The 22,280-nt window shown below is 49.3% G+C and overlaps 1 protein-coding gene across 6 annotated transcripts in view; it reads right to left on the minus strand.

Annotated features, from left to right (window-relative positions):
* PTK2B (protein tyrosine kinase 2 beta) overlaps positions 1-22,280 on the minus strand; it is a 139,603-nt gene that overhangs the window by 17,204 nt on the left and 100,119 nt on the right. For all 6 annotated transcript variants that reach the window (XM_017885180.1, XM_017885219.1, XM_017885206.1 and 3 more), the window contains exons 5-21: positions 21,192-21,271; positions 13,455-13,517; positions 13,202-13,256; positions 12,610-12,750; positions 12,154-12,228; positions 11,273-11,374; positions 9,992-10,109; positions 9,382-9,421; positions 8,955-9,001; positions 7,709-7,759; positions 7,162-7,259; positions 5,969-6,053; positions 5,682-5,782; positions 5,284-5,399; positions 3,456-3,556; positions 3,188-3,277; positions 2,141-2,345 (exon numbers count right to left, since the gene is read on the minus strand). In XM_017885180.1, coding sequence (XP_017740669.1) covers positions 2,141-2,345; positions 3,188-3,277; positions 3,456-3,556; positions 5,284-5,399; positions 5,682-5,782; positions 5,969-6,053; positions 7,162-7,259; positions 7,709-7,759; positions 8,955-9,001; positions 9,382-9,421; positions 9,992-10,109; positions 11,273-11,374; positions 12,154-12,228; positions 12,610-12,750; positions 13,202-13,256; positions 13,455-13,517; positions 21,192-21,271 — 1,568 coding nt within the window. The remainder of the gene's footprint in view (positions 1-2,140; positions 2,346-3,187; positions 3,278-3,455; positions 3,557-5,283; positions 5,400-5,681; positions 5,783-5,968; positions 6,054-7,161; positions 7,260-7,708; positions 7,760-8,954; positions 9,002-9,381; positions 9,422-9,991; positions 10,110-11,272; positions 11,375-12,153; positions 12,229-12,609; positions 12,751-13,201; positions 13,257-13,454; positions 13,518-21,191; positions 21,272-22,280) is intronic.

Below are 22,280 nucleotides of genomic sequence, written 5' to 3' on the forward strand. Positions count from 1 at the left end.
CCAACTTCATGGCCCTGGCCTAGAATCCACATCTCCTATTTCTCATGAAACATCCCCCAACACATCCCTGGTGTATGCTAATGAGGCATGTCGGTTCACTCCCAGGCTAGTCATGTGCACTCCTCTCACCTTTCTTACCCAATCCAGTGCTCCTAACCTGGAATCACAGACCCCAGAGGACTCTGGAATTATTACTGCCCATGAATCCACATGTTCATATGGGTAGCAAGTATTACATACTATTGAATATGTGATACTTAATACTATATTTTCAAGTGTGTATGTATTTTAAAATGCATTCTATAGCCCACTACATTTTGTTCAGCAAAAGATTTTAAAAATATAATTATTGTTACACAGAGACACTCAAAATTTGAATTAGAAGGCCCTTTCCTCCCTGGAACGATTAGCAAACACTGATGAAATCCCTTCTGAACACTAAGGAGGAAGTGTCAGGTGGTGGCCTGAAGAAGCAACCTGTGGTCTTCTGAGTCTTTCGGTGTTTTCCAGATCACACCAGAAACCAGCTCCTACCTCCACTTGTGGTGGGGGCCTGGCCGGTGCCTCTGATGGGAACATCTCTCAGCCCAGATCATAGGAACACCTCTCAGCTCAGGAGATGACGGGAACACCTCTCAGCCCAGGGGATGATGGGAACACCTCTCAGCCCAGGGGATGATGGGAACACCTCTCAGCCCAGGGGATGATGGGAACACCTCTCAGCCCAGGAGAGGCGCCTGCACAGCTCCCCATGGCTCTCAAGGCCTCAGAGTGAATCAGAACCCCCAGCTCCATCCCCCTAGGGCTTTTACCCTCCCAAATTATACCTTTCAAATACTTTTATCCTGCAGCCCTTTGGCTTCTCAAGCCTCCCATACAAGGGACCAACAGAGGAGTCTAGAATTAACTGGGAGGCTCACTGAAGGGACAGACAGGAACAGAGAGGCCTTTAAAGCCAGAGGTTTTGCAGATGATGTTGAAGGCCCCGCCCCACAGAAAACATGCAGGGTCACCCCCAGTGCCCCTGGCCTGGGCATTGCTGGCATCCCCTGGGGTGCCTCCCCACCAGGCAGTTTTCAGGGACTGTTTTCTTGCCCTAAAATCGAACAAGGCAACATGTTGACTACAGTATTTAAAAATCACAGTATCTCAAGTCAATTAAGTTCCAGACTCTCTAAAGTAGGGTTCAGCAAATAAGAGCCCAGAGGGCAAATCTGGCCTCTCATCTATTTTTGTACGGCCCCAAATGAAAAATGATTTTCACATTGTTTCAACGACTGAAAAAAACTAAAAGACAAAAAATATTTTATGACACATGAAAATTATTTGAAATTCAAATTTCAGCATCTGAAATGACATTTCACTGGAGCCCAGCTACACTCATTCACTGATGTATTGTCTATGGCTGTTTTTGAGCTAAGAGAGTTAGCAGTTCTGGCAGAGACTTACATAAACTGCAAAGCCCCAAATATTTACTATTTGGCCCTTTATAGAAAATGCTTACTGACTCCTTCCCCAGAGGAAGCCAAAAGAAGTCAGATCTCCCGCAGGAGGGCTAATGGTAGGTTTGCCACCAAGAAAACTGGAGGACGCTGAACCTCCGAAACAGATGACCTTCTTCCCCAGTGACCTCCCCAGGCCTAGGGAATCATGGCTCCTAGGCACCGATGGGCCCTCAGGTCCCTTATCCCCCATTCAGAAGGGAGAGGTGGCCCCTGGGTCATAGTCTTGAATAACAGGTCAAAGATCACTCCCTTCCTTGCTATCTGGGAGGAAAGATCAAAGTCGAGAGACGAGGCGAGAGGAAAGCAGGTGGGATGCCTTAATACCACAAAGAGCACAGTCACTTCAATGAGAGTCTGGCTCAGGCTTCTAAGTCTAACCTAGAAAATATTTTCAAAGCACATCCTATGAACAAGGCTCTGTGCTCTGTGCTGACAGATGCCCAGATAAGCCAGGCTTCCCCAGGGCCACCTTATCTCTAAGCTCATATCTGACAGTGAACCTGGCTTCAGCCTCCCGTCCTTGACCCTGGCCTGTCTCATTTAGGGAGATGTGGTACAAATGTCTCTGTGTGCTGGTCTTGCTCCCTGGTGCAGCGGGGTGGGCCCCCAGCCCACAGCCCACACTCCATGCTTACCTGAGGCTGCACACTAGCTCGGTGAAGCGGGGCCGGTCACTGGGGTCATAGTCCCAGCAGCGGGTCATGAGGGTATAAAGGATTGGTGGACAGAGGTCGGGCTTGGGCAGCCGGTCCCCTTTCTCCAGCACCCCGATGACATCCTTGTTCTCCAGCCAGAAGAAGGGCTGCTTCCCAAAGCTCAGGATCTCCCACATGCACACGGCTGGGGTGGAAGGGAGCATCAGACCCCGGGTGGGGAGACCAGTCCCTCCCACCCAGGAGCACTGTCACCATTAGTGCTCGGTCTTGACCAGAAGCAGCTCCTGTGGTCCTTCCTCCCCCTCCAGCACCCTGGGGTCCTGCCCACCATGGTGGTCCACCCGAGGGACAAGTGACCTACATCTGCAGTAAGCGACCTAAGACTTTGCTCCCTAGGCCCCTGTCAGGGTACTGCAGGATCAACAGGTGGCAGTCATGGCATGTCATTGGGACCACAAGTGTCTTCTCTCAGGAGAGAGGAGAGGGAGCCACTTCTTAGTAAAGCTGGAATTGGAAGCCTCGCACCAATGCTTGGTTCCTGTGTGATTGTGGGCAGGCTCCTGACTCATCTGAACCTCAGTTTTCTTAACCGGAAAATGAGAGTAATAATAGTATTCTACGGGGTTGACTGCAGGAGAACTAAGTGAGATGGTCTGCGGGAGGTGTTCCCTAAGGAGCTGTCTCTCTACACCTGCCTTTGCTCTCTCCCCTTCCTGCACCTCTCTCAGAACAAGTCACAGAGTTTCATCTTAGTTTCTGGGGCTGGTAGGTGGAGCACACACATCACAAGAACCTCTTCCAGGAAGATGAGCCTGCATAGCCCAGGCCAGTCCTTAGCCTGGGTCACCCCCCTTCCTACCCCTGCTGGCCTCCCCTCACTCTGAGACTTCTCAGGGGCCACAGCAAAATTGAACCCTGGGAACGGGAGGTGGAGGTCAGACCCCTGCTCCCTGCACCCACCCCCTTAGCTTGGTTCAGAGGTGAGAATCTGAACTCTTTTTCATACCCTCCCAAATCAGCACTCACCAAACATCCAGACATCACTGGCTGTCGTGAAGCGTCGGAAGTTAATGGACTCTGGGGACATCCATTTGATGGGGAGACGAGTCACAGAGGCTTTGGGTGGGCAAAGAGGTTAATTTTTAGGGAAGAAAGATCAGAATTATCCAGAAATACATCCTACTTTCTGAAGATTGTTAGGCTGGGCTGTCCAACTGTAGACTTCCTTCTTCTAGAATTTTTGGCTTCAGCGACCCCTCCAAGGCCAAAGCAGAGGCTGGGAAGTCCCCCTCACCTTTGTAATAGTCCTCATCCTCAATGTACCGGGAAAGACCAAAGTCCCCCAGCTTCACACACTCAGGGGAAGCCACCAGGATGTTCCGGACAGCAATGTCCCTGGAAAAGGGCATCAAAACCAGGATGAGGCACTACCCACCCCCATGGGAGCAGGAACACTCAGAGAGATGGACAGACAGATTGAAAAAGAGACCAAGAGTGTAAGCCAGGGACTCGGCCTCCAGAGCAGAACTGAGCAGCTTCTGTGGGTCACTGTCTCCCCCGAGTGGTCTTGCTATATAGCACAGCTCAGGTAGGAGCCCAGCTGGCCCCTCTGCACCCCAATATGCACAGGTGCTTTGCCATCTCCTTCCCTCTTGCTGTCGGGCTCTGTCTCCCATCACCCCTTCATGCATCTCCAGCTCGAAGCCTGGCTCAGATTCCTGGCATCTGCTATACTCCACTTCTGTGCTGTTGCCTACACTGTCCCCCATGCCAGGGAGGCTGTCACCTGGTGATTCTTTAAGGATAAACTCCAACCACTTCCCTGAACACAGGTATTCTCTCTCATCTGCGTTTCCACAGTATGGGTTAGGCCTTTGGTATAGCAGGAGTGGCAGCGGCAGCACAGCTAACTCTGATGGGGCACTTAGGATACTACGATCATACGAGAGCTTCACACACCATGAGTCATGACATAGAGGCCCTCAGACCCCCCTGGTGCAGGGGAGGAGACCAGACCCAGGGAGCTGAAGAAACTTGCCCAGCAGGTCACCGGTAGAAAAGGGTGTTGCCCAGGTAGGCTACTCCAGAGCTGAGCTCTCGCTCCTCCCAGGAGACGCACCACTGACTCAGTTTACCCTGTGTTCTTGCCATCACTCCCAACCCCAAACTAGTTTGCCTGCTTGCTTCTCACAGGCAGGCTCCACTTTCTAGTGTTTGTTTTATAGTTGAAATGATGGCTTAAAAGCATGCCAACTTCAAACGAACAAACAAAATAAACAAATCTATCCTCCCACCACCTTTCTCCTGACAATTGATTTCTCCAGTTTGACCCTCATGCTAGAAGGTAAGCTTCACAAGGAAAAGGAGTTTTGCTTGTTTTCATTGTGACTTTGTCCTAGAGCCTAGGTCAGTGCCTGGCACTGAGAGGTGTTCCATGGTGCTTGTTGGACGGATGAATGAATGAACGAACAAACGAACAAACAAATGAATGAATGCAGGGTTTTATCCCCTGATGTGGCTTTCCAAAGAATCAGGCACAAGGCTACAGAGCCAATGTCAATGGTTGGTAATGCCCAACCACTAACTGCCTTGGGGGTCAGGCTCTCATGGCAGGGAATGGGAACAAAGCCAGGTAGAACAGGGGCCAACTCCACAGCCACAGGGAGGCTTGGACTTGGCAGTCCAGGGGTGCCAGGAACCAGGATGGTGTCCGGGTCAGGACCTCAGGATTTTTCTGGCCCTGCTCCAGCCCAGTCCCTTCTTTCTGGGCCACGTGCCACCAAGCCGGTGAGCTGGAGGTGAGCGAGCTCTAAGGAAGGTTGGGGGCCATTTCCTGGCACTCACAGGGGAGGGGCTAGAAGGTCTTGAGCTATAGACAGACACCTCGGACTTCAGAGTTACTCCTAACAACCCCATGAGGTACATACAGTACCTGCAACTTTACAGATGAGGATACAGGGTCAGAGAGGTTGCTCAAGTACTCGAAGCTGCCGGGACAGGCAGGGCCAATGCTGGGATTCCAACACTGCTGTGTCACCCACAAACCCTGCTTCTACCCAGATGCCTTGAGGATCTGGTGAAGGCCTGGCTTCCACACCGCTGGCCACCTCCTCCACCCCTACCTGTGCACGCAGTTGATGCTCTCCAGGTAGGCCATGGCTTTGCAAATCTGCAGTGAGTATAGCACGAGGGTGAGCACCTTCAGGGAATTCTTGTTCCGTTCCAGGTAGTGGCCCAGCTGCGGGAATGGGGAGGTGCCATCAAGACCCCTGGTTGGTCCCGGCACGGAGCCAGGGGGCCAGGGTGCTGGCAGCTCCTGACCCTTCCCTGGGGGTGGGGGGAGACAAACCCAAAGCTGGAAAAATGTTCCAGCAATTTCTTTGACAAACAGGGCCTCTGGCTTGTTCCAGCTGAATACAGAAGCCAGGAAGCTGGGAGGAATGGGCTGGGCTCTGAATGCCCCCCAATGCTGCAGCTCAGGGGTCACCACAGAGTCCCTCTTCTACCACCTCCAGCTCACCTCCCCATAGGGGTACAATTCCATGATGATCCAGGTGGGCTCCTCTTCAATGATGCCGATCAGCCTCACGATGTGCGGGTGGTCGAGGTTCTTCATGATCACTGCATTTGGGGGGCAAGAGGGACGGGCGGGGCGGCTCAAAGGTCCAATTCAGAAAAGGCCTTTGCTCTTCCAGCAAGGGGAACGGGGACCCCTCCTCCAACATGGTCCCTGCACTGCTCACCCCTCCCTTCCCAGGCCCAAGCCCCTCCCATCTTGGAGGCCTGGTTGGTCTCAGGGGTCCCTACCTGCCTCGCTCATGAACTTCTCCTTGTTGTCCAGAGTGCAGTCTTTCTTGCAGGTCTTGACAGCTACGTTGATTTTCTCCCCTTTCTATAACAAGAGTGTGTTCAGGACCCCTTGGTCCAGCCCAGTGCTCAGCAGAATGTTCCCTTCCGGCCTCCCCATGGCCCCCCGCAGACTGCCACCAGCCAAGGCCCTTTTCTCCTATGTCTCTCTTCTTCTCCCCTTTGTCTTCCTCTCCTCTCCTTCCCCACTCCCCTTCTTCTTGATCAAGGTCTGTTAGAGGCCGGGCGCGGTGGCTCAAGCCTGTAATCCCAGCACTTTGGGGAGGGCCGAGATCGGGTGGATCACAAGGTCAGGGAGATCGAAAACCACCCTGGCTAATACGGTGAAATCCCGTCTCTACTAAAGAATACAAAAAAATAGCCGGAGGTGACGAGGCGGGCACTGTAGTCCCAGCTACTTGGGAGGCGGAGGCAGGGAGAATGGCCGTAAATCCCAGGAGGCGGAGCTTGCAGTGAGGATGAATCCGGCCAACCGCACTCCAGCCTGGGCGAAAGAGCTCAGACTCCGTTCTCAAAAAAAAAAAAAAAAAAAAAAAGTCTGGTTAGAACTGAAAAGGGCTTTAGATGAGTCAAGCCACTCTTGACTCAACCATCCAGATGAGGACACTGAGACTGAGGGGCCATGTGACCTGCCCAAAGCCAGAGGCACCTGCAGGCAATTATCAGGCATGGAGGCTGGGCCTTTCTCTTTCTCTTTATCATTGGATTTTACATTCTTGCTGCCTCTTTCTTTTTCCCCCGGGCCTGCTAGAATCGTGACCACAGTGGTCAGCCTTTCCCTCTCCCGTCACTGGCCTTGACACTAACTCCAGATCCTGCCTCGCCTTTTCTCAGAACTGTCTTTATCCTGCCGCCCCCTTTGTATTCTCCCACCAAGAATTAGTGACCTTTCTCCAGGTTCTCCCTGTATCTCCATCCCTGGTATTTTGCTACCCTTCTTGAAAACGACTCTTGACTCCATCTCTCTTTGAGTATTTAATAGATACCATCGTGCCCAGTGGACAAGGGGCCCTTAGAGACAAGAGGCCCCAAGTGGATGAAGGCTGTGCCAACTCCAACCTGCTCAGATTCGAGCTCTGTCTCACCCTACCGACACATGGAAAAGGAGTGTCAGGGAAGATCCTGGAACTCACGTGATTTGTGTAGACACCTTCATAGACCTCCCCAAAAAAGCCTTCCCCAAGAATACGATTCAGGACCACATCTTCACGGGCAATGCCATACTGTGAACCTGCACAGATGGAGAAAACAGTCGCAGATCACAGAGATCGGTGGTGCCCCCCAGGGAACCTGAGTGTCTGCAGGCTCCAAAGCCAGGCATCACCAGAGCTGTAACACCTCAGCCAAGATCCAGGGGCTGGGCTGGGGAAATGGGGGTCTAGAATGTTCCATTGTCTCAGGGAAGAGCCATCACCCTGCTCCCTCTGAAGGCTGGGTCCCAGGTCCAAGTTATTAGAATCCCCACACAGCTCCATGGGCACACAAAAGGGCAATCAGTATAGGGATAAAAAAAAATCTCAGCTTTCAAATCCACAGCATCTCAGGTTTGCCACTGTCTAAGCCTAGCACGAAGGGAGGATAAAGGAAGAAAAGAACATTCCCTGCGGTGTCACCAGAGTCCTTGCCATGTCATTTCACAGGGCCTTGACTGCGGTCGCTGTAGTGGGGTTGAGAACCTACCTGCAGGCCTTCGCAGGGTTTCATCGGGAATCTCTGCATAGATGTCTGACTCTGGAATCACAGGAAGAAGCACAGACATGGACAAGATGCCCTCAGTGGGCACCGCCAGGAATCAGGTGTGAGGCTCCCCGCTGGAGGCCAGTGGAGACCAAGGGGATAGGAGGAAAAGCCAGGCGTGTCCTGGGCTCCCAACCCAGGTTTTAGAGTGGCCACAGAGCCCAGAGCACCTTGGCTGAACTCTCTGCTCTCTGCTTCCCAACTTGCATTATTTAGGGCAAGTTGGTTAATCTCCCTTAATCTCAGTTTCCCTTTCTATGAAATGAATACTGGGGGATGCGGAAAAGATTGAATCAAATAATACTTGTTGCATGTTTAATACCACTAAGGACTAGATGTTTGTGTACCTCCCAAATTCCTTTGTTGAAGCCCTAACTCCCAATGTGATGGGATTAGGAGGTGGGGCCTTTGGGAGGCGGTGCAGTCCTGAGTGTGGGGCCCACATAATGGGATCCGTGCCCTTATAAGCAGAAGAGAGGCCAGAACTCTGTCTTCATCACATGAGCCCACAGTGAAAGGACAGTTATCTGCAAATGAGGATTAAAGCCCTCACCAGATGCAGACTCAGCCAGCACCTTGATCTTGGACTTCCAGCCTCTAGAACTGTGAGCAATAAAGTATCTGGTTTTAAGCCACGCAGTCTATGGTATTTTGTTACGGCAGGCCAAGTTGCCTAAGATAAACATGGTCCCATGTACTAAGTACTCAATATACACTAGCGATTACTATTCATGATTTTTTTTTTTTTTTGAGACGTAATCTTGCTGGGTTGACACGTTGGAGTGCAGTGGTGCGATCTCAGCTCACTGCAACCTCCGCCTCCTGGGTTCAAGCTATTTTCCTGTCTCAGTCGCCCAAGTAGCTGGGACTACAGGCACATGCCACCTTGCCCATCCAATTTTTGTATATTTAGCAGAGATGGGGTGTCACCATGTTGGTCAGGATGGTCTCGATTTCTTGACATCATGCTCCACCCACCTTGGCTTCCCAAAGTGCTGGGATTATAGGCGTGAGCCACTGCACCCAGCCACAATTCATGATATTTTAAAGCCATCATTGAGAATTTATGGGGGAGGATCGTTTTCCTGTAACTTGGAGGACACCCTCGGCAATGTCATGAGAGCAGGCAGCGGGGAGCAAGCAGACGGGAGGCAACTGGAGCAGGTGGAGGATGCAGCAGGCAGCTCACCTATGCTGCAGCTCTCTGAGAAGTGGGACCGCCGGGCCTCCAGGTTTCTGTAGGAGGTGAGAGGGCAAAAGCCAGGTGAGCTCAGAGTCCAGTAATGTTCCCCTGGGTTGCCTCAGCCCACCCTCTCCTCCTGCCCCCTGTGGAGAAGTAGTCTGTCCAGATTAGCAATGACCTGGGAGCACAGCCAAGGCTGCCAGGGGCTGGAGTTGGGGGACAGCAGCAACCCCCCAGGACAACACCAGGTGGCCTGAAGGCAAAGAAATATTCCTGCAGGTATTTACTGGGAGGGAAAGATCATCTTTTTTCAGGGTTCTCCTGGGCCTGAAAACCAGAAACTATGGAGGTGGGGACTCCCAGTTTCTTCTTCTTCCTCTCAGTAGCACAGGCTAAGCTCAGGGCCCCGTCCTCTGCACCCCACTGTACTCACAGCATGGGTATCTGGGGCAGGCTGTTCCGCTTCTCGCCATCTAGGAAGAGAGGAGGAAGGAGGAGGTTGGAGCTGGGGACACAGGGGCCTAAGTGGGTGACTGACCTCCTCACTATTCCTAATAGGGACTGTCCTCCTATCCCAGCCCCTAATTCCATTCTCTTCTAGCCTGGGAGCAAGGGAGGCCTTGGGCCAGAACTGGAATCCTCCTTGGGGGCTGCCTCAGGCCAGATTTCGCCTGCTGCAGCTGGGACCCTTGCTTCCTGATTAAGGAAGACCCAAGACCCAAGACCCAAGACCCAAGACCCAAGATGGAGACACACAGGCGGGACCAGCCTTGTTCTAGCGATGGCTTTGAGCTTGCTAGGGCTAAAACGCCTCTCCTCCAGAAGTTGCCTCTCTGTGGACGTTGACTAGCATGGCTGTGGGTAGGTGGACCAACCAGGGCTTAAAGCCCAAGATGGGCCCACTGGAAGCTTCCCGCTGGGCTGTTGGGGAAGCCTCCTCATTCACTTATCCATCAGTCACTTAGCTTCTGCTACTCTGCCTCTGGGGACTTGGGTGTGCTGCCACCCGTGGTTCAGCCACTTTACCTTTAAATGGAACCCACCTTTCCTAGGATGGACGATGAGAGAGCCTTGGTGCTCCCCCTGCAGCCGGCAGTAGCCGTCTATGAGGTCAGCCATGTTCTCAGCCTCTGCCAGGGACGAGGTTTTGATGGACAAGGCCTGAGGAGCAGAGACCGGCCAAGGGTGAAACCCCAGAGCGTTGGCTAGAGACCACCCCCAGGGCTGGAGAACAGATGGCAGGACCCCTGCCACAACCCTTGCCTGGATGCCAATGTTGTCTGCACCTCTCCTGGGGCCCTACCCTGGAGTCCAGACTGCATTCTGTCACCCCTTTCACCTGTACACCCATGCTGTCCAAAGGCCAGTCCCAGGCCTCACTTATTTTGTTCTCTGAGCACACAGCACAATGCCTGGTATCTAGTTGTGCTCAATAAATAGAAGCAGAAGCTGAGAAAATGGAAGAGGGGGCTGGGCGCAGTGGCTCACACCTATAATCCCAGCACTTTAGGAGGCCGAGGCAGGCAGATCACCTGAGGTCAGGAGCTTGAGACCAGCCTGGCCAACATGGTGAAACCCTGTGTCTACTAAAAATAAAAAAATTAGTTGGGCCTTGTGGCATGCATCTGTAGTCCTAGCTACTCAGGAGGCTGAGGCAGGAGAATCTGTTGAACTTAGGAGGCGGAGATTACAGTGAGCTGAGATTGTACCACTGCACTCTAGCCTGGGCGACAGAGTGAGACTTTGTCAAGAAAGGAAAGAAAGGAAAGAAAAGGAAAGGAAAGGAAAGGGAGGGAAGGAAGGAAGGAAGGAAGGAAGGAAGGAAGGAAGGAAGGAAGGAAGGAAGGAAGGAAGGAGGGAAGGAGGGGGGGCAATGGGGCAGGGCACAGATGGGCGAAAGGAGAGAGAGATGAACACTCTGGGGCCTGAGGTCTCTCTGGGTGTTTTACCACAAAACAAAACAAAACAAAACAAACAAACAAAAAAACCTATGTTTTTGAGGTCTTGATGTCCACATCATTGTTCTCTTCGTAAAACTTAGGCCTGTGATTTATACCTGATTTCTGCTCACCTTGAACATTCCACTACCTGAAAACCTTCCCAATTTCTTTCCTGACATTAAACAAATTGTTTCCCCAATTTTCCTACAATTTATCATCATCCTGGTACCTTTTGTCTAAGAACTTACTGTAGTTTTCTTAACATGATCCCCAAAGCCAGGAAGCTCCTGGCCTCCAGCGTGCCATGGACTTTTGGTCTGAGCAAGAGCTCCCAACTTGCCATTATATCCCCTGCAGAGCTGCCAGGTGCCCAGAGACACTCACCTGGGGTGCACCTTCAATGCCCAGCTGCAGTACTGCCTGGCCCTCCTCCAGTGGCAGGCACCTGATGGACCTGATCTGCTTGAACTCGGCCAGGCAGGTGGGCTGCGGGAAAAGAAGGGGGAGCTTCAGACCATCCCACTACCAGGACTGAGCCATGCAGATTGGTCAGTATGGGGGAGCTGGGGTGAGGAGGAACTGGGAGTTTCTCTGGGAGATGAAGAGAGAATCAAAGACTATTAAGGCTAGAAGGATCCTCTAGTTCAGGGGTGTCCAATTTTTTGGCTTCCCTGGGCCACGTTGGAAGAAGAATTGTCTTGGGCCACACATAAAATACACTAACACTACTTGATGAGTGTAAAAAAAACATCGCACAAAAAATCTCATCATATTTTAAGAAAGTTTATGAATTTGTTTGCATTCAAAGCCGTCCCGGGACCACAAGCTTGATCTAGACCAAGCCCCTCCCTATGCCAAGGAGAAAATGAGGTCTAGAGAAAGCCAGGACTTGCTCAAGGTCATGTGCCAAGCTGGCAGTGGAGCCAGGACTGGACCCAGGTCCCCCGACTTCCAAGGGAATCATGCCTCATATTGTCGCTGAAAGGGCAACACTGCTGAGCTCTTCGAGTAATCATAGCGGCCCTGTCTCCCCCTTTCACCACCTCTGTGTAGATGATAGTCACGGGGATGTAAAGGGCCATCTACCCCACAATGCCATTTCCAAACGCTCTCCACTGCTGCTCACGCCAGGGCATGGCCTTAGAAAGGACTCTGCTCTCAGCAACGGGGGCAAGAAGAACTGAAGGGGCAGACAGGGCGGGAGGCAGCAGAGAGGGGAAGACCTCCCACCTGGGGCTGGGTGGGGCCGCCCCCAGTCTTTCTACCTTTGCGTCCTGACTGGTCAGCTGGCGGATCCCTTTAGGGCCAATGACCAGGTCCACAGTAATGTTCCATCCTTGCTGGAATAAAAGGAGAGGGGACTGTTGTTCCAGAGCTGCCCTCCCCATTCTTCAGAAACTTGAAGAAAAGCTCCCTAAGCTAGACACAGGCCACCATCTCCTGGGTCTCCAGCTACTTCCTGCCAAAAACCCTGGCCATATGGATTTTCCCCTCCTGACACCTTTCCTGTCCTGCCCACCTCCCAGAGCTGGAGGCCAAAATTTCAGTGCCTTTTTCAGGCAAGGGGATGCTCGTGACTTCTACTGTCCGCAGGTCAGTGAGGCCCTGCTGCCTGAGAATCTGCAGCAACTGCAGCGTCTCCCTGGCCCCTCCTGGCCCCCTTTCCCAAGAGGCCTGGGATCCAGGTCAGGGAGAGGATCATCAAGAGAGCCTGACATTACAATCAGTTCACAGCGGTAGGTCTCCTGGTCGATGTTGGCGAAGCCCGCGAGAGTGTTGAAGAACTTCATGACGCACTCCTCCTCCCTGAGCGAGGCATACTGCTGGAAGGTCTGCTGGATCATCTTCCGGAACTGTTTGGGCTGGGGGAGGGGATAGGCAGTGTGAGCAAGGCCCGCTCCTCCCAGGTCTCACTCCTTCCCTTAGGGTCTCACTGAGAGACTGCCCGCTGCTCGAAAATGATCCCCAGCGCCTTTGCCCCCAAAGCAGCTGTGATCTATGACCTAAAACACATACCCATTGTCTCAAGGGAGACTCCCCAGACCCCTACGAAGGAAGTGGAGGGGGCAAGGGGTAGCTTCCCAGTACTGGGGCCACAGAGCTGATCAGGCCTGGATGCGGAGCAGGAGCCCAGGCATGTCACAGTTGGATCCCCAGCCCCAGAGAGGACCCCTGGGTGCATTTAATGGTCCTGTGTCCAAATGCCCAAGGCCATGCAGATGCCCTGACTTCTCTGAGTATCCCCAGTCTCATCCCTTGCACTCTAGTCTTGGGAATCAGCACAAAGAGGTTATTGCCCATTGGTTTCCTCACCTTTAAGTTCTCCTGCATCTGCTTTGGGAAAAACAAGTCCAGCCCCACTTCCTTTCTGCAAAAAAGGAAGAAAAAGGCAGCATGTGACTCCCCCAAGGACTGCGGGCCAATCAGGAAGAGGTGAGAAGGCTTTGGGACCTGGAGACAGGCCCTGTGGGGCTCTGGTCTGGGGAGGGGTGGAGGAGAGGGTGAGGAGGAAAAGTACGCATGGAAGGACAGGAAGGGAGGGGAGGTGGGCGACCCCAGAACTTACTCTAGGAGCTCGAAGTTGGACTTCTTGTCAAGGGCATTGTGGGGCATATCCTTGAAGAACCGCCTGGAGAAAGAGGTGGTGGAGGGGGTGCTGAAGGCTGGAGAATGAGGCAGTCAGACCCAGGGCACCTCAGGCCACTAGAAGCCCCCTTCCCCTGCCATATGTGGGAATCACCAGGAGAAAGGAAGTTAGGAAAGTCATAAAATGTAGTATTTTGACCTGTGAGGAAAAGGAAACCCCCACAAATTTCATTCCAAGAAAAGACTCCAGCCTTGGATCCTAGGAAACTCATGCTAGGAATGGGCAGATACTGGGCTGAGGAGGAAGATGGTGGCTCCATCTGTGGCCTCTCAGAACAAAGGCCCAAGGCAGCCAATGCTTGAATGATCAGCCTAGGAACACCGACCTTCACCTGCAGGTCCTGGGGGACTCTTGTGATTTCCTTTTCACTTATTTGCTATCTCTGAGATATTACATGTGTGTATGTTTGTGTGTTCATTTAGATATTTGTTAAATGTAGCACTGTATATATACAAACTTTAGGACTTACAGAAGAAGAAAATAAAATTATTCATAGTCTAACCAGAGGAGACAGTTATTATACTTTACTCATATTCTTTAAGTCTTATTTCCCCTAAAAATGTATGATTTGATAAATACTTTTATGTAATTGTGGCTTAAGCTGAGACCAAATATCTAATGTCCTCACATGTGCCAGCCTCCCTTCCCTGTCTGGGTCACTGTGTCTAGTAATTTCATTGACTGCTGCAGACATTATCCTACTACTCCTGATCTTATATTAAAGTCATTCAGTGTTCCTTTAATTCAGGCATCCTTATAAATATCTAGTAAAACTTTTGTGCAACTAATACTAGAAGCAGAGTGAGGGAAGTAACTTATGATTCAAAAGCAATGACTTTTAGACAGTTCACTGTGTTTAGAAAATAGGAAGGTTAGGTCGGGCGTGGTGGCTCACGACTGTAATCCCAGCACTTAAGGAGGCCAAGGCGGGCGGATCACAAGGACAAGAGATTGAGACCATTCTGGCCAACATGGTGAAAGCTTGTCTCTACTAAAAACACAAAAATTAGCTGGGCGTGGTGGCACATGCCTGTAGTCCTAGCTACTCAGGAGGCTGCAGAAGAATCACTTGAACCCAGGAGGCAGAGGTTGCAGTGAGCCAAGATTGCGCCATTGCGCTCCAGCATGGGAGTGAAACTCCGTCTCAAAAAAATTGAAAAGAAGACACTCAAGGTATGAAATCATAGAGGAAGTACCCAATAAAAATGTAAAACATAAAATGCTATATCCTTAACAATTTTTAATAAATGGTGTCTTTGAATATATTGTCAGGCAAAATAAGTAGTTACCTCTTAAGAAATATGGTCCCAATTTTGCACTCTGTGCCCTAGCTGGAAACACTGGGCAATGTCTGGACATAGTTTTGGTTATCATACCTAGTTGGAGTAGGGGGCTGGTGGTGCTACCAGCCTCAAGTGGGTAGAGACCAGGGATACTGCTAAACATCCTTCAATGCACTAGAAGCAGATAAATAGAAGCTATGAGAAGCCAACCCCCAAACCCCCCTAACAAAGAAGCATCCAGCCCCAAATGTCACTAGTAGTGAGGCTAGAAAACCCTGGGAATTTGATCCAAGAAAAGAACTTAGAAAACTAAGAAGATGGGTCCTTCCCTACTCTTACTTCTCTGTACTGGGTGTCTGACAGAGGGAGGTAAGCAATGGTGCCTGAGATGGGATGTTCTTGCTAAGGGCAGATGTGCAGAATTGGAAAACCAGAAGACTGGCAGATAGGAATGACAGATGTAGCGAAGGTACCCAACCCCCGGGCCATGGACCGGTACGGGTCCGTGGCCTGTTACGAAGCTGGCCGCAGAGCAGGATGTGAGCAGTGGGTGAGTGACCGACGTTTCATCTGTATTTACAGCTGTCCCCCATCACTTGCTATACTGCCTGACTTCCATCTCCTGTCAGATCAGTGGCGACATTAGATTCTCATAGGAGTGTGAACCCTATTGTGAACCGTGTATGAAAGGGATCTAGGTTTCACGCTCCTTATGAGAATCCAATGCTCAGTGATCTGTCACTGCCTCCTATCACATCCAGATGGACCGTTTAGTTGCAGGAAAACAAGCTTAGGGCTTGCACTGATTCTGCATTATGGTGAGTTGTACATTTATTTTATTATATATTACAATGTAATAATAATAGAAATAAAGTACGCAATAAATATAATGTGCTTGAATCATCCCGAAACCATCCCCCACCCCAACCCCAGTCCATGGAAAAATTGTCTTCCACGAAACTGGTCCCTGGTACCCAAAAGGTTGGGGGCCTCTGAGGTATAGGACATGAGAAGCCTACCCAGGATTCTCCCCTGGATGGAAGCCCCTCCTTCTCTTCCTCCTCCCACTTGAAGAGTGCCTGCAGTTAAGATCCCCAAATTCCATACGATTGACCATGGCAGCTTTAGAAAACGTTTCAAGCCAGTGTTACCTGCTTGACCTCCACAGTAATAAGAAACCTCAGGGTGATTACAGGTAGCCTGGTCATCTCTAGTTCCCCTGGGTTGAGTGAGCCATAAAATATACACCTAGGTAACTGAACACATTGGCTTGCTGTACACAGCTATTTAATTCTAACAGAATAAATGTTGGCAAAGGTCCACTGAGGAAGAAGATTTCAGTTCTTTCAGGGTTATCCATTTATTCAACTATGTATTGAGCTCTTACGTGCCAGGCAAAGGCAGCACCCATTCTGACTCTAAGGATTTGACAGAATTTCACAATCTGGTGCACGGGGACATGTCATTGCCTCACAGAGCTCTGCGCAAGTACAGTGGTATTGCAAAGGAGGATGGAGGGGGTCAGGATGGGGCAGAAAAGGCTTCAAGATGAAGAGACCCTGAGGCTGGCTTGATGAGAAGAGCAGATGGTCACACTGCTTGTAACTGACACCTCATAGGCTCACGTTGAGGTTTCCTGTGTATGTAGAGGACAGGCAGGTAACACGGGCTCAGTACGTTTTCTAAAGGTGCCAGAAGATAGAAGAGTTTACTAGGCTGGAAAGGGAAATGAGAAGACTGTGCCAGGCAGGAGGGATGCATTGCCCACCCATGGGGTGAGATCTGCTTCCCAGCCACAAAGGAGAGTGGTCTCCTAAAGCCACTCCAGGCTTATGATCTGTTGTTGAACGAATAAATGAACTTTGAGACTTGTGAAGAAAGAATTTGGAAGACTGGGATATTTAAATATTACATTTTTAAAAACAGGGTTAGCTAAATGAAAAGGTAAACACATTTTGAAATTAACACCGAGCAATTAAGGCACATTAAAAAACCCAACATTTTAGCATGATCAAGGTGGTAGTGAATGGAAAAATGTTTTATTAGGATAAAGGAAGCTCAGCTAGCACATCGAGTTCGCCCCAAACTCCTGAATCCAGCTTGCTTAGCCCACTCCCTGTGTCCCGGAGGGCCCTTCTCTCAGGCATAGAAGATCATTTACATAGTCACCATTGACAAAAGTGTCCAATCACTCAGATGTGCCACAATCTGAACATCTTGGGAACATCTGGGAGAACTAGTAACCATCACTCAAGGGAGACGCTGCTCTCCCCAGCAAGGGAGCTTCCCAATCTTCTGTGCTGAGTCCCATCTCAGCTGCTCTCCAGGGGCACCCAAGTCTCCCAAATATGCCTGAACTGCCATCACTCAGTGAGGCCGTGCCTACCCGGAGTGCCCTCTAGTGCCTGACTGGTCCTTCCAGCTCAAGACTGCAATTTTGAGTAGCTAACACCAGGTGGACAGCGGTGGAGTCTATAATCAGATACAGGCCTATGACTGATACCCAGGTAAGGACAGCAGAAAATAAGGAAACAACTAAATCAAATCCAGTTGGTTTCTTTTTTTCTTCTAAACATCAATAGAAATTAACTACAAACCAAGATACCTTTTGATGCAAAGCAAGCTGTGTGTTGTTTTTCTAATCTTTATTTATTATCAGTTACTTAACTAATCTGGGGTTAAACATTCACTCTGTTGTTGTTGTTGTTGTTGTTGTTGTTGTTGTTTTAGGGCTCTGCTGGGGGTGGACAATAGTCCTAGGTGTCTCAGATCAAGGGGGAGAAGTTATTTGGTTCCTCAAACTGGGCAGGTACTGATTTCTAGCATAGAGGCCCTGAATTTCAAACTTTCATTTAGAGGCATTATTTAGATCAAACATTTGGCATTTATAAAGCACCTCCAATAAGTGAATAAAATTAACTAGGCATCATTCCCGCTATATGAGATTCTGGAAAAGGCAAAATTATGGCAATGATAAAATGATCAAAGGTTGCCAGGGTTAGAGGGAAGGAGGGATGGATAGGTGGAGTATGGAGAAATTTCAGGGCAGTGAAACTACTCTGTGCAATACTATAATGGTGGATATAGGTCATCATTCATTTAGCCAACCCATAGAACATACAATACCAAGAGTGAACCTTAATGTCAACTACAGGTTTTAGGTAATAATGATGTGTCAATGTAGGCTCATCAATTGTAACAAACGCACCACTTTGGTGGGGAACTCTGATGGAGAATGTCGATAGTAGGGGAGGCTGTGCATGTGTGGGGAAGAGGGTATATAGGAACTCTGTACCTTCTGCTCAATTTTGCTGTAACTTCTCTAAAGAATAAAGCCTATTCAAAATAAATAAATGAAAGAAGGGTAAAGAGAAAAAAGTAAATAAAATAAAATAAATAATTATTGAATACTTTGGTCCTTGCCATTGCTCTAATTACTTTAAATACATTAACTCATTTATTATTCATAACAACCCTGCAAGGTTTGTTATGTTACTATTGTATAGTATGCAATACTATACAATACTATAGTATACTATGCAATACTATACAATAGTAACATAACATCCATATTACATAGTAGCATATATGTTATATAGTAGCATATATGTTACATAGCAACACATATATGTTATATAGTAACATAACATTGTTCTATGTTATATAGTATAACAAATATTATATGATAACATAACATGTTTTATAGTAACACAATGTTACTCTAATGTTACTATCATCATTCCTATTTTACAGATGAAGGAATCCAGGCAGAGAGAGGGTAATCAATTTGCCCAGAGTAACTCAGGAAACACAGGACTCCATGGAGGATTCATTTCACTAATCTCATATCCAGGCATACATCATACCTCTTTTATAAGCTAGGAAAAAATACAATTTTTTTTCCTGGAGATGCTGTATATCTATAACCAATGATGTTAATGGGACATGGGATTATTGCCCATGATTTGTAGGTAGCCCCATACTCTGGGACAATTTTAGGCAAGAGCCACAGCCATAGAAAATTCTGCCTAATGGCCTGATTTTCTGAAATGTGTCCAATTCTCTCTGGGTGAGAAATAGTTTTAACTTGACTTTAAAATGGCTCATCATAACAACTGCATTCAACTTTAAAAATTATTAGACCTGCAAATCTTCTATTCGGTTTACAAAATAGGTGTTTTCCATATTCTTTCCCTAATATCATATACCCCACATTTCAATGATCAACCAGTAAGAATAGGAACATCTCTCTGACTCTGTTCCTCACACTCAGGAGATGTGAAACAATATATCTGTTGCACAAAACAAGCATGGCTTTTAGAATCATCCTGCATTGGTTCTAGCAGATATCAGCAGTCACACTCTTGACAATACTACCTACAGGAGTCATGTCGGATGCCTTGCCCTGTCCTCCAAAACATCAGTGCAGTGCCTGGAGCTTAGGCCACCACCAGTAATAGTCTGGGGATGATTGGAGGATATAATAAAATAAAATAGAATGTTAATGGGTCTTTGTGATGCTGTTTTACAACTAAGTGATGACTGCTTGACAGGTGACAAGTGATAGATGTCTCAAAGTGACACTAGCATGCTGTCTCAAAGTGACACTAGATCCATAAATAAAAAGGTAAAGATAAGCTTTTTCGACTTTTCTAATTTTATAGGGGAAGATGAGACTGTATAGGAGGATGTAATGCAGGTCACAGGAGCCGAGCAGTCTGAGAAGGGATAAAAGGCATAGATAATAAAATAAACTTTGCAGACTGTCCCTGGTCTGCCAGCACTGAGCTCCCAAGATTATTACTAATGGCAGTGAGCTAGGATGCCTTCTAAGCAGCTGCAGGGACGGCAGGCCTCCTCTGTGCAGAAGACTCAAATGCTCCCTTGCTTCTTGAGACAAAGTCACCAAATGTGAAGCCCTCGAAGCTGCCCTTGACCTATTCTGTCACTAATGCCAACAACTTCAGATGCTGAAAATCAAAGTGGGACTCTCCCTTTGCCACCCCACTGCCCCCACCAGAGGACCCCAGAGCATTCTCTCTGACTGAGACTAACAACAGAGCCAGAACTCCCCAGTGACCCCCATTCTGTAGAAGTGGCAGCAGAGTTCTACTTTCTATTAACCATGAGGTCACAGATAAGGCTCCGGAAGTGCAGTTCTAGAAAATAGGAGGTAATCCTTGGCCAGCGATTTCCCTGGCAGTCATCCTGAAAGTCCTTCCGTCAACCCATATGACTAATGGTGTTCAAGTCACCTAGGGGGCTGGTCGAAAATGCCTAGGATAAGGTCCCACCCAGGCCTGCCAAATCAAATCTCCCAAGGGTAGGGCCAGGATGCCTCCAGTTTATTAAGCTCCCAGGTGATTATGATTTGCAAGCAGATGTTAAAACCACTGCTCTAAGATAGAGAAGGGGTGGAGAGAAGGGAAGGAGAGGGTGAAAATGTGGGGGATGGTGAAACTCAATGGCGCTGCCCTGGTCAAGACAGGGCTAGAGCACAGGTCAGCCACATCACCCTCCTCAGTCCCGAATGGCAATGACCCCCTGGCAGCCAAGAATAAGGCCTAATTTTTTAGACTGTCATTCTACTTATGTCATTCTAACAATATCATTCTAATGATAACATTGGACTGCCATTGTCCTGATGGTGTCTTCCACCATCAGCCCCAACTTACCCCTCCAAACTCATGATTTGCTAGTCTATGCTTTTCCTTCCACTGATCCCTGGAGTGTATCTCCCCTGACCCCTGTTCTCTGCTGATTGATATCTTTCTCCTCCTTCCAGGAGCAATTCAGATACCCTCTTGCGGACGCTCTCAGGCAGGATGAATGGCTCCTACATGGAAGTTGGTGCCATCCTCGTTCTGCCTTGTATTGTGATTAATTGTATACACATCTGTCACCTCCCCAACATGGAAGTGTGAGGGCCTCTCTGGATGATGTACTAATTCCACACATATTGATCAACTGCCTACTGGAGATGGGGATACAGCAATGGACAACACAGATAGACATCTCTAGGCTCAAATGTCCCCCAAATCCTAGTCTGGTGCTCAAGAAACATTTGCTGAATCGCTTGAACAGCAGGAGAGGTGGTTGACAGATGGAAGAAGCCAGCAGCCTGCAGGCAAGAGCAGTGGCAGCAACGGAAGCCAGGAGAGTGAGACTAGGGAGGGGGCTGGTCCCCCTATCCCTACCATCCTGAGGACCCAACACCCAGACCCTCAGAGCCTCACCTGCTGCTGGTCACCACCTCTCCCTTTCCTGGCTCCCACACACTCATTCCTGCTTCCCATCTTGGACAGGGGGAAAGGCCGGGCCGGCCCAGAGCTCAGCACAGTGCCCTCCCAGCAGAGGCCTCAAGGCCACATACCTGAGCTCCAGGCAGCCCAGCTGCAGGGCCATGCCCTCGCTGACCTTGCTGGCGTAGCGCTGCATATAGTCATTCCGGAGCTGGTGGGGAGAAAGGTCAAGCATCAGACTTGCACCCTCACCCCCGACTTCCCAGGACAGAGGCCTCCGAAGATGAAGGGCCTCATTCTGCCTCCCTGAGCGACAGCCACCCACCCGACTACAAACAAGCATGGAGCAGGGATGGAGAGCAGGCGGGGAAGAGGTGCCTGTGCCTCCACAGGCCGAGGCTGTGAGGTTTTTGAGGTGCTTTTACAGGCATTCTCTCCCTGCTCCATAGGCAGGAAGTTCAGATTCCCCTCCCCTGTCCCCCATTTTGGATAGAAGGAAACTGAGATTTTGCAAGGAGTCAGTAATTTATCCAAAGCCCTGTTGGTAAGTAGTGATAAATGTCATTGACAGGCCAAGAAAAATCTAGCTCAGTCTCTAGCAAACCAGGAGGGGGATCTTGGAGGGACCTAGGACCAGACAGAAAACAACAATGGCCACTCATGTTGATGCTGTGCTTTGTTCTGCACCTGGTGCTAGGCTTGGCTCTGCATATGCATTCCGTCCAGGAAGTCTGAGATGCTCAAAACAGCTCCTGAGAGCCGGTTATTAAGTTTTCAGAAGTTTTGTGAGCAAGTAGGTATCCTATTGGTAGCTTGAAATAGGCCAAGTATGTGGGTGGTATTTGCACCATAGAAATTGGCAAGTGCCATAAAAATGAATGAAATAACGGTATTTGCAGCAACCTGGATGGAGTTGGAGACCATTATTCTAAGTGAAGTAACTTCAGAATGGAAAACCAACATTGTTTGTTCTCACTCATAAGTGGGAGCTAACCATGATGATGCAAAGGCATAAGAATGATACAACGGACTTTGGGGACTCAGGGGAAAGGGTGAGAGAGGAGTGAGGGATAAAAGACTACACACTGGGTGCAGTGTACACTGCTTGGGTGATGGGTGCACCAACATCTCAGAAATCACCACTAAAGAAATTGTTCATGTAACCAACACCACCCATTCCCCCCAAAAACCCATTGAAATAAATAAATAAATAAATAAAT

Source organism: Rhinopithecus bieti, unplaced genomic scaffold (assembly GCF_001698545.2).
Source record: "Rhinopithecus bieti isolate Rb0 unplaced genomic scaffold, ASM169854v2 scaffold_315, whole genome shotgun sequence".
In the NCBI taxonomy this organism is placed as follows: domain Eukaryota; kingdom Metazoa; phylum Chordata; class Mammalia; order Primates; family Cercopithecidae; genus Rhinopithecus; species Rhinopithecus bieti.